This window comes from Myotis myotis, unplaced genomic scaffold (genome assembly GCF_014108235.1).
Source record: "Myotis myotis isolate mMyoMyo1 unplaced genomic scaffold, mMyoMyo1.p scaffold_m19_p_15, whole genome shotgun sequence".
Taxonomy (NCBI): Eukaryota; Metazoa; Chordata; class Mammalia; order Chiroptera; family Vespertilionidae; genus Myotis; species Myotis myotis.
Window position 1 is genome coordinate 27,502,314 of NW_023416319.1, and position 13,905 is coordinate 27,516,218.

The 13,905-nt window shown below is 42.4% G+C and overlaps 1 protein-coding gene and 1 long non-coding RNA gene across 2 annotated transcripts in view; one reads left to right on the plus strand and one right to left on the minus strand.

The window, feature by feature from the left end:
- Positions 1-3,615: 3,615 nt before the first annotated feature.
- LOC118670013 lies at positions 3,616-11,530 on the minus strand. The gene is made up of 3 exons (XR_004972198.1): positions 11,403-11,530; positions 5,202-7,224; positions 3,616-4,148 (listed from the first exon to the last, which is right to left on the minus strand). It is a non-coding gene; the product is annotated as an uncharacterized LOC118670013 (long non-coding RNA).
- PRKG1 (protein kinase cGMP-dependent 1) overlaps positions 11,228-13,905 on the plus strand; it is a 1,061,913-nt gene continuing 1,059,235 nt past the window's right edge. The window contains exon 1 of the mRNA XM_036336760.1: positions 11,228-11,945. Coding sequence (XP_036192653.1) covers positions 11,680-11,945 — 266 coding nt within the window. The 5' untranslated portion in view covers positions 11,228-11,679. The remainder of the gene's footprint in view (positions 11,946-13,905) is intronic.

Sequence of the window (13,905 nt, forward strand, 5' to 3'; positions counted from 1 at the left end):
CCAGTCAGAGAAAGATAAATATCACAAGATCTCACTCATTTGTGGAATATAATGAACAACATAAACTGATGAATAAAAATAGAGCCAGAGACAGAGAAGCATTGAACAGACTGTCCAACCTAAGAGATCCAAGATAAACAGGCCAGGTTTCATTTTGTGTTTCTTCAGTTCTCTCTCGTGCTCATTCTCTTGCATTGGCGCCCTGGTGAGTGTGTAAACATCTCCCAGGCAATGTGTTCTGAGAGAACAAACAGAAATCAGCAAGCTTCATCAGGAACCTTCTCCCTGGTTTTAATTCTTGTGACGATAACCATTGCTTTTGCAGTGGCCTGTCCAGCTGTTCTAGTGGAATTAGATTGGTGGGGGCAGGGGCGGGAGAGCCAGTACACTGCTTCAGCATATCCTTGGTTGCATTCTTCAAAACAAAGTCTGTCTTTCCAGTGAGGACAATTATACAGCATATTTGCACGATAGCTTTACAACCTGAACCAAATCATTTAAGAAGGTGCCAATAAGTGGGAAAAAAAAAAGCCTGAACTGTGAGCTCTGAAGAGAGATGGTCAATGCAAGTATATAATGAGTCTCTTTTATGCACACCCATAGTTCAAGTGCGGCAAGACTTGCAAAGGCATGACCAGCATGCACTTCCCACCCCCTATGAAACTAGACATGGTCTCAGAATCTCTAAACACAACACTGAAAGTCACCATCATTTATTTGATTGGAGTTAGTACAGAAGGTCAAGTTTGTCTTCCATTGTTGTGTGGCGAGGAGGATCCTACCTTTCCATATCATCCCATAGTCCATTGTTTACCATGTAAAACCAAATGGACTGGTTTCAGTTTATTAGTTGAATTACTCATTGGTATTGGCAATGTTTTATTAAAATGTCAGTATTTTCAGTTAGAAGTATGAATTTAGAACTTAGCGACCTTCTGAGTTATGATTTTTTTATCCTTATGTATGCTGCTCAGGGGGACTGTATCAGTTAACTTTTCTGTGTAACCACCACACAATGAGTGGCTTAAAGCAACAATCATTTGATTCCTTCATGATTCTGTGGGTCAGCATTTTGGACTCAGTTCTTCTGGGAAGGGCCTCTTTTCCTGGTTCTGTTGGCTATGCTCATGCATATTTGCCATCAGCGAGGGCTGATGATCTCACTCACATGTCTGGCTGTTGGCAGGGACAGTGGAGGTAACCAGGTCATGTCCCACTTATCATCAAGCAGGCTAGACTGGGCTCCTTCTCATGGTGACAGTCACAGTGTTCCCAGGAGCAGCCAGAGAGGGTTGAGAACTACTCAAGTCTCAGTCTGTGTCACATTTGCTGTTGTCCCATTGGCCAAAGCAAGTCACACGGTTAAGCCCCGAGTACATGGGAGATTTCCCAAAGGCATGGATCTGGGAACAGAATTTTTATGGGGACTCTTGTACTAAACTACCATAGAAACACAGATTTAAAATGATAATGCATAGTAATGAAATGATATGCTTATAGTATTCAGATAATTTTTCAGAAAAGCCTTACTATAAAACAATGGTTTTACTTAGAAATTAGATGGGAACATTAAATATTATTATTTAAATTAAATACTATGCCAAACTATTGTTCTTAATAGTATCACTACTAACATATAATTTTAATAATCACCCAATGATGAAAGTGCTACTATTATCCCCAGTTTACACATCAAGAAATTGAGATTAAGAGGATATAGAACTTGCCCAATGTCACCAGAGCTAAGGGAATAACATTTGAGGAACTCTAAGTATATACTAATTTAATGTGTATAAGGAACTTAGTATGAAGCCTTCCAAGTGTCCAATGAGTATACAGATACTATATTAATATTATAATAGTAATAATCAAACATGACAGAATATTTTATTTTACTTTAAAAGTTAGACCATCTATAGCTATAAAACCAAGCACTCACTGATGTATTAAATTTCCCATTATGGACATTTTTATAATTGGTTCTATATTTATTTCGCTTTAACTGGAACTGATTGCAAATACAATCTAAACTCTAATTTTCAGAGGAGTCATATACCTTTTCTCACTACTAAATAATCAAAAGTTTCAAGTACCATCTGCTAAGCTATGTTATTAAATCTGAAGCTACATTACCAAAAACACTAACTGATTAAATAACCTCTACTTTTTTTTCCATCAATGATGACAAAAAGATGTCTTTATCAAATCTCTGTGGATATCATGTGTTATTCATTTTGATTTAAAATAAAAGTGTTTATTTGTGGTAGGAAGATTACATACCACATATTGAATATCATTTCAGCATCAATCAAATGTTTAGAAAATATAGAACCGGAAATACTGTTTAAAAAAATCTTTAAAAGGATAGCTTAAGGAAATGAGAAACAGGTTTAGGCTATGCTTGATAACATTGTTCCATTTTTCTGAATGGAGTTTGAGGAAATATTAAATGTCACATCTAGTCATTGAATGATAAATCTCAGGTTTAAGTTCAGTGTGAATGACTCATTAATTCTTCGTTGGTTCTGTTCTTTTATAATTAACTTGAAATCAAAGAAAGCATAAGGCGCAGTATGATGACTGGAGTTCCCAATTCAGTTATTTGAAACTCTATTAGACAAGAATGGCCGAGAAGTGAGGAACCACACCAGCTTGTGATACCCTGACCAAACAAATACGTATGGCTTTCAAGGACATGTTCATAGAATAATCCATTCAAAGGGATGATACTAGTACATATGCTATTCAAAAAGATCTCTCCTTAAATAATGTTTTGGTAAATAAGAAACTATAAAAAATCAACTAATTCTTTAATTTGGCAAATTAATCCTTTGGTTTCAACAAAGTGGACACATCAAATTGGTTGTTTGGTAATTTTAGCTTAATTCTAAGCAACTTTATCTCTCTCTCTCACACACACACACACACACACACACACACACACAGACCCTCTCAGTGTGTAGAAGAGTGCCTGGAACCTATAGAAAAGTAAGCAAAAATATTTGTTGAATGAATGAAACCTAGTACATCTGCTCAGGTTGCACAAACATTTATTTTTAATTTTCCTTTCAAAGGAAGAATACCAGATCCAAAATATCTTACTAAAAAAGATTCCTGATGTAAATGGCTGTTCTCCTGCATCTTTCCTAGAATGCTAATTTGACATTTGCACCAAAGGTAAATCAGTGTGGCCATGGAGGGGAGGATGTTGTTGCTCCTGATTGATCATGATGCCATAGAGTGTCATACCCACCTGATTGATAACAATGTGCTACAGTCCAATGCCCACCTGTGGCATTTCATATTTTTAAAAATGAATTTATTGAGGTGACACTGGTTAATAAAATTACATAGGTTTCAGGTGTACAATTCTATAATACATCATCTGTATATTGCATTGTATGTTCACCACCCCAAGTCAAGTCTCCCTCAATCACTATTTATCCCGCTTTACCTTCTTCTACCTCCTCCCACCCCCTTTCCCTATGGTAATCACCATACTATTGTCTGTGTCTATGAGGTTTAATTTCTTTCTTAATCCCTTCACCTTTTTCACCCAGACCCCCAAACCCCTCCCCTCTGACAGCTGTCAATCTGTTCCCTGTATGTATGAGTTTGTTTCCATTTTTTTTTGTTAGTTTATTTTGTTTATTAGACCCCACATATAAGTGAAATAATATGGTACTTTGTCTGACTGGATTATTTCACATAGCATAAGACTCAGTCTCATTTGTTCTTAATATCACTCCATTTCTGTTCTTACAATTAAAATATCCAAATGTTTAGAATGGAGACTTATTTAAAGGAAGAGCTTGTTTTTATTAAGTGCATTCCCCAACTAGAGAAAATGATTTAGAAGGAAAGTACTGTGACAGAAACACACACACACACACACACACACACACACACACACACTCACTCCAACACCACCTCATGTTACACGAAGGCATTCCTGGCAGAGTTTCTTACTGATGATTTTAGCCACAGTCTGAGTAATGTCTGCTTGCTGGTGCATTGTAAAATGACCTCCCATTATTAGATGAAGTCTTGAATGAAGGGTGGAGGGTACTGTGTCTTCTTAGTTCAATATCCTCTGTCTTTCTGCCGCCTCTTTGCTCTCTGCAGACTGCTGGTGCCTGAAAGGGATGCTGTGGAAAGGCAAGAATTCTGCTGAGCCAAAGCTCTTTTCAGTGCAAAGATAGACTTTTCATTGTAACTAATGCAATTATTTAAAATTATTGTGGGAAAGTTTTGAGTATTTCTTCCACCTGCCCAGTTTTATTAGGGCTGCTAAAATGGAGCCCTGTGTAACATGGATGGGAAAATGGAATCAGGATGGCACTAGATGTTACCTGTAACTATGGGAGTTTTCATTCCTCTTGGAATACCGGAGGTTCAGTGGAACTACTTTTTTACAGATACAAACACAAGCTATAATTTGTTTTTCTAATACATGACTAGACATTTTGAGAAAATAATTTCCAAATGAATGCGTCCTCATTGAATCAGAGATAGTAAATGAACTATTGAGCTAACGATGCAGTCTTGATTAGAGACCAAAAACATCGTGATAAATAGGGTTGAGGGACTGTCCCAACAGAGCTGCTTCTGCCTAGGAGTGGTTTGTTGGCTGTTTTACGTGGGAACTGTAAATGTGAAGTAACCTGAGATACACACAGATGAATGTGTCTATCACCAGAAAGCAGGTGGTGCGAATTAGGACCAGAGATGATCTTATCATACCCTCAAAAACACACACATTGGTGATGATGTTCAGCGTCTCTCGAACCATCAGACCATTGTGAAGTTATTGAAATATTCACTAAAACAACAAATGCCACATTTTTTAAAGAAGAACTGTAGACAATGTTTATAAAGGAGGGCACAGGCTCTTTAAATGCAGTCTTGCCTCCTTGTTACTAAGCATTTTAGCACAAAAGGGAACACTTATATCACGTTACATTGGACTAATGGTCTGGGAGTCAGGAAATCATAGCACTGAGTCAGGGAATAGGTTGACAGCCAAACCAGATATTAAGTCTTTTGTGTCAAATTTGTGTGAAAATGTGTATTTGTACATAGATATGGTTATATATGACTATAATATTTAATGAGGCTTACACAATTAATGGTACTATGAATGGTTGGCTCCACAAAATGGGCCTGGGTAACTGGGGAATGGGGATGAGAGGGAGACTTACCTGGCATCGTAAATCCTCTTGTGTTCTTTGAATTCCTTGTATCTATTTTCAAAATTTTATATTAATTTATAAAAAGATGTTCCAAATAGATGAGTCCAGTTTCTCTCACATTAAAAATCAACCCCCAAACTCAAGTCAAATCAAATAAAAAGCTGAACTCAGAAGAGGATTTGTGTTCCTTCCCCACCCCGCTTCTCAAATATTTGATTATTTCCTGAATCTGCAAGACAGTGGGATATAGGGACACTTCATTTCCATGGGTGACTGTGGAAATATCCAATTAATGAATAAAATTCCAAGACTATTTAAATGTATTCCCAGAGCCAAACACGTTATCAAAACCACATAATATGACAAAAGAATTGCTATTTTGCAGATGAGAAACCTCAGGCTCAGCAGATGACCTACTTTGCCCAAGGTCACACAGCTAGTTCACCACACCAGGTAAACTACAGTACCATTTCTATTCTGTAGTAATTTAAACTCATGAATGGTTCTAATCCTCCCTAGAACCTATGGTCAGGAGGATTTATATTTCAATCATATTAAGATACACTTTAAATATATGTATCTTTTATGGAAGAGAGTTTTCCATGCTTAGAAGACTATTTTAACTGTCATCAGTGTGCTTGCTTTAAGCAATTTATAACAACTTTTTATGTCTCCAAGTATACATTTGAACGGCACTAACCCAGTTTCACTAAAAATGACTCTTCTAAAGTCAGGCTCTGAGAGTGGTAAAATATTTCTGGTATTTTAATGGACATTTTTTGTTTGTTTGTTTTGTTAATCTTCACCCGAGGATATTTTTCCCATTGTTTTTTTTAGAGGGAGGGAGGGAGAGAGAAAGAAAGAAAAACAGCAATGTGAGAGAGAGACACGTCGATTGGTTGATCCAAGTGGGGCTGGGATTAAAGCTGCAACCCAGGTATATGCCCTTGACCAGGAATCCAACCCCTGACCCCTGACACTTTGGTGCATGAGTCTAACCACTGCGAGATAGCAGCCAGGGCAATGAACACTTTTTAAAATGGTAGTTGAATAATTCATTAGTTTTATCAGGTTGTCTAACAAATTATCACAAACTTAGAGCCTTAAAACTACACTTATTTGTTATCTCACAGTTCTGGGAATAAGTCTGGGCACAGCATGGCTGGACCCTCTGTCAAGGTCATATAAGGTTGAAGTCAAGATGTCAATCAAGCTGTCTTCTCATCAGGAGCTCAGGGTCCTCTTTCACTCCCTCATGGTTGTAACAAGACTCAGTTCTTATGGTTGTAGGATGGAGGTCCCTCTTGCATTGCTGGCTGTTAGCGGCTCCTTGCAGCACCTACATTCCACCTGCATTTCTTGTCATGTGGCCCCTTCTGTTTTTCTGTTCTCAAATGCAGCAATAGGGAATCTCCCTCAAGTCAGATTCCTCTCAGACTTAACATCCTGGTCTCCACATAGAGACCACTCCCTTGTAAAAGTTCCCCTGATGATTTTATCTTGAAAGTCCACAGATGGCTTTTATCTTAAAGTCTCAGACTCACTTGGGACTTTAATTACACCTGCAAAATCATTTCACAGCAGTGCATTGACTGGTGTTTGAATAACTGGAGGTGTGTGTGCATGAATATTACCACCACCACCACCACCAAGACTGTCCACTCTGCCCCCTGCTGGGCTACTTTTCTGTCAAGAATCAAAGCTGGGGAGGGGGGGGGGCATAGCCATTTTATTTACATTTATTTATGTAGGGTCACATTTAAATAACATCTTGTTTTCATCTTACTTCGTTTTAGACTTAAAGACCCAGGTGTAAGAGAATTTAATATTCATATCTACATTTTCTGTTTGGGAAAAGTGAGGCTCCGTTCCGTGAGGTAGGATATTTTGCGACATCTCATAGCATCTCTGTCTCCGGATTCCACATCAAAGGTTCTTCAGATACTGCAGAATTTGGTTTCTTCAATATTTAAGTGCTATCATCTCTTATTTTATTTTTTAGAGTTTCTGGGAAGAACCTTTTTTCCCAAACCTGTAGATAGAGATCACAAAAACATTATAAAAAACATTATAAAAGGCAATGATCTTGCTGCATCATGACAAAGAACTCCAGTTACACTAATAGAAAAATCATTTATGTGTGTTTTACTTTTGGGGGCATATTTTAGAAAATACATAAATCTGATTGATTAAATAACTTAAGTAAATGGAAACAGACTCATTCTGAAGTTTAATTAAGGCAACTTTAATTTCACTTGCCATGTTCATGGTGGTTAACATAGACATGGGTGTATCTCAGGACTTAGAGCTTTACCTTGCCCAAGGTGTGACCACACTTTGTGGTCACAAGAATATGATCTAGGCAGCAATGTGCAGGCCACATCTAGTATGATGTCGAATTAACTGAAAATGCTCCAAGCTTCTATTAATCCGAAAGTACACTATAATCTTTATAGAACCAACCAGACTCCATCTTAACTCAACATTTTAAACTCATCTGAAGTTCATCAATGAGTCTTATCTGTAAGAAGAGACTGACAATTTCAACATGTGAGTCACAGGGGAAGCGGAATTCTATAGAATCATTGACAGTAAGAAGACGAATTAGACCCTGGGTGACTCCCACTCCCCATTTTACAGATAAGGAAGGTGAATACTAGAGAAGTTTAGGGATTTGCCCAAGAGTACACAGCCAGGGAAGTAACAGATTTGAGACATAATTATACATCTTTTGCTTCCAAGTCCAGTACTCTTTTTTCACAATTGCATCCCTTGATGGAAAATGTATTGCATACTGTTTTCCACACTTACTGTCATTTTTGTAAGAAAATGTTTGCATCTAAGTTATTGGAAACAGATAGATAGTTTAAATCTTTCCTCCCTGCCCATCTGCAGATGATGTTTTAATTTTTGTTTTTGCTCTGGATCCTTGTAACATGCACTAACGTCAGTTTTGTCCCAGAAGTAGGGTGACGGGAGGGGTCTACCTGCTCAACCGTAAATGCAGCAACTGCTTGAACTGAGACCAATAAAATTCTTTTGGGGCGAGGAGTGTCTGACCACTGCATTGTTTAGAATCCTGGCATATGGCAATAATAAAAGCAGACTGACTTTTAGTCAGTTTTATTATCTTAAAAAATGTTTTTTATGACACTGGCCTGGATTAAAGAGCAGCAATCCCCTACTCACATCTGTAAGATTTCAGGTTCTTTAAAAAGTGTTCCTTTTTGGGGGGTGGGGGGACGGGGTAGAGGCAAAGCACCATCATAACACCTGAAGCTACACGTACATTTTTAAAAAATTGAATTATATATGAAATGTATTATTATCACAATAAAACAGTATTATATGGAAAGCACCTTCGGAAAGATATTTGTTATTGAGAAGCCAGAGTCTTAGCAACCGATCTGGGTTTATATGGAAATTTACATTTAGTGTGTCCTCATTAACAAAGAGCATTTAGTTTGCGTGTCCTGGGCTGACAGAGAAGGGGACATTGGAATGCATTTCAGATAGAAGCAGTGCTACAAGGGGGATTAAGACAGCCTGGGTCAAACCTGGACACTTTTAAAAGTTACCTAATCTTGCTAAGCATAAATTTCTCCATCTGTAAAATGGGAATGAATAATAATATTTACTTTATAGCGTCACTGTGGGTATTAAAATGATTTAGTCACATAAAGGATTTAGCCCTGTGCTGGCACATATTAAACACTCAGTAAATGTTTACCATCACTGTCGTCATTATCCAGGGGCTAAAAGATTTAAGTTTTCTCATCGTTAAGAATGTTTTGCTGTGACACAAAATTGTGCATATTTTTTTTATGTCTCTCAAATATGGAACAGGAAAAGACTTACAGGTATTTAAGGACATTACCTCATTTCTTTGTGATTAGGATTTTTATTTAGCGAATTTCTCCAAGGGCACTAGATGGCGACCTTCTCCTTTAAGGAAAACACACACACACACACACACACACACACACACACACACACACACACACACCACCGAGGACTCATAAATACTTTGGTTTTGACAGCTGAAACTCACTGTTGCAGACTTAAAATCAACATACAAGGAGGTAAAGTCACTCCTTGGAATGCTAGATTGTCAGAATCTTGGAATTCCTAGATTTTCAGGTTTCTGGCTAGGAGCCACGCGGTGGGGAAAATACCCTGTATGGGCAACCTTGGATTCTGCCCTTGGGTGATCTTGGACTTTACCTTTCAGTATCTCATTTTTTCTCCTTTATAGTGTAAGCATGTTGGGTTAGATCATCTTCGAAGTTTCTTTCCGCTCTAAAATGCTAGGAGTTTACATACTTCAAGGTTTATTCTTCTACCAAGCCATCTTTTCTCAAGTGTTTCTTGTGCTTTATTTCGTAAGCCAATGGGCAAGATTTACTGTCATAGTTGTTAACATTACTGAAGCCAAAACGGACTTATTCAAAAAAAGATTAATTTTGGAAGATATGGATAAATTTAGGGTTTGATATCCGTGTGTGAAATCTTGCTCTAAATGTTTCTTTTTTAAATAAGTATGAGAAACATACTTTAATAATATCTTCATTTAAGACAGTGTAAGACTTGGAAAAAAAACCTGTCTAAACATCATTTAAAATCTATTTATATCTCTTCCATAAATAAAGTTGAACCTATGCCTAGATTATTGAATGTGATGAAAGTGTTTTCCTAATGTATTATTTTAAAATGTCAATTCATTTGAGTATTCCTAAAAAGACTAAAGCAGGTTAAACTGTTCATAGATAGAAGCAACAGAATAGTAACTATCAACAAGACAGGAGTCCTTTCTCAAATGGCCCGTACACAAAGCCAGTCTTCAGCATCTGGTGCGATGAAGAAATTCAGATGTGGTTTGAAATGTTTTTAATTTAAAATAACCAGAGGAGTAAAACTAACAGTAAGTAACAAATCCCCAGAATAAAATATATATTTGGAATTTATTTATAAACCTGCTTTTACTCTACTGAGGTGTTTCAGACAAGGCAGGAAGATTTTCTTTATAAGTAGTCAGTGATCATACATTGATCTGTCTTTTTAAGAAAAGTTACTATTTCAGAGAGAGTTATTTGGTATCTTAGTTTGGATCTATTTTTTTTTTCTTAAAAGAATGTACTAATTTGTTGATCATGACCTGAAGAAATGCTCCTCCCACATTCCCAAACTCTTAAACGCTGACTGATGTTATGAAAAACGCTCCCTATGACATATTCATATGAAAAATAGAAAGTGTGGGAATTAGCAAATAGTCAGGCTCAAATGGATAGAAACACCTCATTACTAGGATATAGGGTGAGGTGACAGATGCACAAGTGAGGGAGAAATCTGGATTACAGAAGCAACTCCCCTGTCCCCCCCTTCCCCCTCCCCCCAACCCGGAGCTGGTAGAGTGAGCCAGCATTTAGCACTGGAGCCAGTACTTCACAGCCATGGCGATGCTGTGATGTAATTGGGATGCTCTATATACAACTTTTAACTGCAGCAGATAAAATAAAATCCAGATTCTAAGAAACTTACAACTAGCTCATGGCCTTTCTCTTTTCTTGTAAACATTTGGCTCATGACCATATGTATATTCATCCAACTTCCCCACCAACAATCTTAGTTCACTATTTCCAGTAAAATTTTGGGCTGAAAAAAACCTGGAACTGCTATTGCCCTGTCATTCTTATTAGTGGGGGTCATAGCTACAGGACTTCACAGTAAGAAACACGCACACACACACCCTCCCTTATCATCCAGCGCAGAAGGGGAGAAAAAGGTGAAAGCAAAGATAGATTTATGCAGGTTATTGTCTAAAGGCAGTTTAATATTTATGAACACACACACACACACACACACACACACACACACACACACACACACAGTCTTTAGGCTCCAGTTACAAGCGCTGCGTCATCTGTCAGATCACATGGTAATTGTTGCTATTTCAAGGATCAAGTGGCATAAAGCTCTCCCCCTACCCCCCCCACCCCCTCCCACCCCTTCCTTTGGTACCATATAGCATGGAGTGATTATTGTGTGATGGGGTGAGATCAGGCTCTCTGGTCCAGCCCTCCCAGCCAGAAACCAGGCTCTCGGTGGGGTGGCGCGTGGTGTTCTCACGGAGTGATTGGGAAGCGGGACGAGGGAGGGGGTCTCCGGGGAGGAAGGGCAGCTCTAATTGGTTTCTCAATGAAAGATAATCACCGATTCCCCGGGGAGGCTGGGGATTAGCACTCTGCCTCTCCTCGCCCTCGCCTTTAGACTTCTCATCCTGCCCTCGGTGCGGGGCTTTCAGTCCATTCAGCAGAAGTGGATCGAAGACGGCGGCTCCTGGCGCGGCTGTAGGGGCAGCGCCGGGCTGCGCGCGAGTACTCGGCGCCCATTCACTCCCTCGCTCCGCGCTCGCCTCGCCCGGCCGTCGGCGCAGCCACCGCGACCGCCCCAGGAAAAAGTTTTGTGCAGGGGGCTCCGGGGGGGGAAAATGAGCGAGCTGGAGGAAGACTTTGCCAAGATCCTCATGCTCAAGGAGGAGCGGATCAAGGAGCTGGAGAAGCGGCTGTCAGAGAAGGAGGAGGAAATTCAGGAGCTCAAGAGGAAGCTCCACAAATGCCAGTCGGTGCTGCCCGTGCCCTCCACCCACATCGGCCCGCGGACCACCCGGGCGCAGGGCATCTCGGCGGAGCCTCAAACCTACAGGTCCTTCCACGACCTCCGACAGGCGTTCCGGAAGTTCACCAAATCCGAGAGGTAGGCGCGGGGCGCGGCGGCCGGAGCGGAGGCCACCGCCCCGGGGTGGGGGGCCCGGAGGCCGTCCCGGGTGGAGGCTCCGGGGCCGGGGCCCGGCTGCAGCGGCGGGGGCTGGTCCGCGCCGGGCTGCGCTCCTGCGCCCCGAGTGGGGGTGGCCCCGCCGCCCGGGAATGGGAAGTGTTTATTTTTATTCCTGCCCATCACGTGCTGCGCTGGTCTCCGCTGGGCTGGGAAAGGCGAGCTCCTCCGGGAGACGCGCCCCGGCGGCGTGGGGGTGGGGGTGGGGAGGAGGACCACGGAAAGTTTTTCCGCGCCCCGAACTCGGTCCCTCCGCGCCCGGCTGCAGTCGGGCTGTCTTTCCTTTGCGCGCCGCGGTGGGGGCACCCACCCTGGGACCTGCCGCTGACCATCCTGGGGCCGGGACAGCTTCCCCCGAGGCGACCCGAGACCCAGGCCGCGGGGGCATGCTCAGTGGGGCTACTGGAGCCGCCTGGGGAGGGGCGACCGACTGGACAGGGTGGGGTTCAGTTTAGGGACTGCACGTCCCCAGAGCCCAAGCCCGAGGGGGAGGGCGCAAAGGCGGGGCAGTGACTTCTGGGGGCTTCGGGGATTCGGCCTCCGGGAGGGGATGGGGGGTGGGGGGTTTATTCACAGGGTCACTTTCCAGGCATCTGTGATGTCAGCAAGAAACTGCAAAGAAACCCCACTTTCTGGATGTTTCTTTGCTTTGTGTCGCTTTCCGAAGGGCCACATCTTGGTTTGGCTGGTCTGGGTATGGAGGCGGCTAGGTGACCCTGCACCTGAGCGGGCTTGGGGCTACTGGTCGGCCCGGTGCGAGGTGGATTATGCCCTTTCCTGGTCTGCCTGCTCTTGGAGTCTCTCCCTGGAAAAGATAGCGTGAAGGGGGTGGGGTGGTATTTCTCCAGGCGCCTCCAGGCTCCTTCCTTTCCTCTTGTTGGGAACTCAAGGAGCCAAAACCTGCCCGTGCAAAGTTCTGTTGTCGCTTGTTCGTGGTGTGCAGACGGCCCGGCTGATTGTGGCCACAAGTAGGAAGCTTTTGCACTCCACTCGCCGCCTTCACCGGAGAAGGCTGATCGATTGGCTGCAGCATTAAAGCGCCTCTGGACATTAGGGAGAGGAAGTGCAGACTCCAAAGCCCATTACTGGCTTTTAGTCTCTGGAAGTGCATGGCCCAAAGTGCATTTTGCAGGATATTGAATATTCCATTAGGCGTGCCTTCATGCCCGCCTACCTCTTACCCCTTCCCTCTTCTTAGATCACTTGGTGTCTGGGTTTGGGGCTCAAGGGACCCCTAAATTAGTCCCCTCCCCTTAACTGTCCGACTCAGTGGCAGCACTTCTAAAGAGCATGTCCTGTTGTCGGTCTCCATCTAATCCAGGACCCTCAGTGTCCCCCACTCTTTCAGTGCACCCCTTCCTTGTCTGTTTCCCTTGCGTATTGATTTCAGCAGTTGTGTGGGGGTGGGGTGGGGAGGAAGTTGGGCAGCCTTTAAGAGCTATTAAGAGAGGGCCTGGAGCTGGGACTGGGTGCAGGAGGAAAACAGAAAGGATTCGCCTCGGGAACTCTTAGGAACTGTGGGCCCCTTCTGAACAGACGCCTTTGGGGGCAGCTTTCGGATTTCCTGAGTGACGCTCCACTTCTAAGATGACACCATCCACATGCCACTTTCTGGGCCAGCCCGCCTTGAGATTCCCTGTCAGATGGAACAATGGATTTCTTCCTTCTTGAGGCCAAGACTGCAAACGGAGCTGTTTGCCCTTGCCCTTGGTCGGGAAGCTGCTGCAGCATCTTGCCCCAGCCCTCAGCCGGGCTGCGCATTCCTCGGCCGCTGCCCTGCCCCGCGCAGCAGCTGGAATCAATCTGCCCACCTCCTTACGAAGCCACTTCATCAGCGGTCACCGGCAGCTGCTGGCCTCCCGGGGCTGCCGGGCTGGGGCTT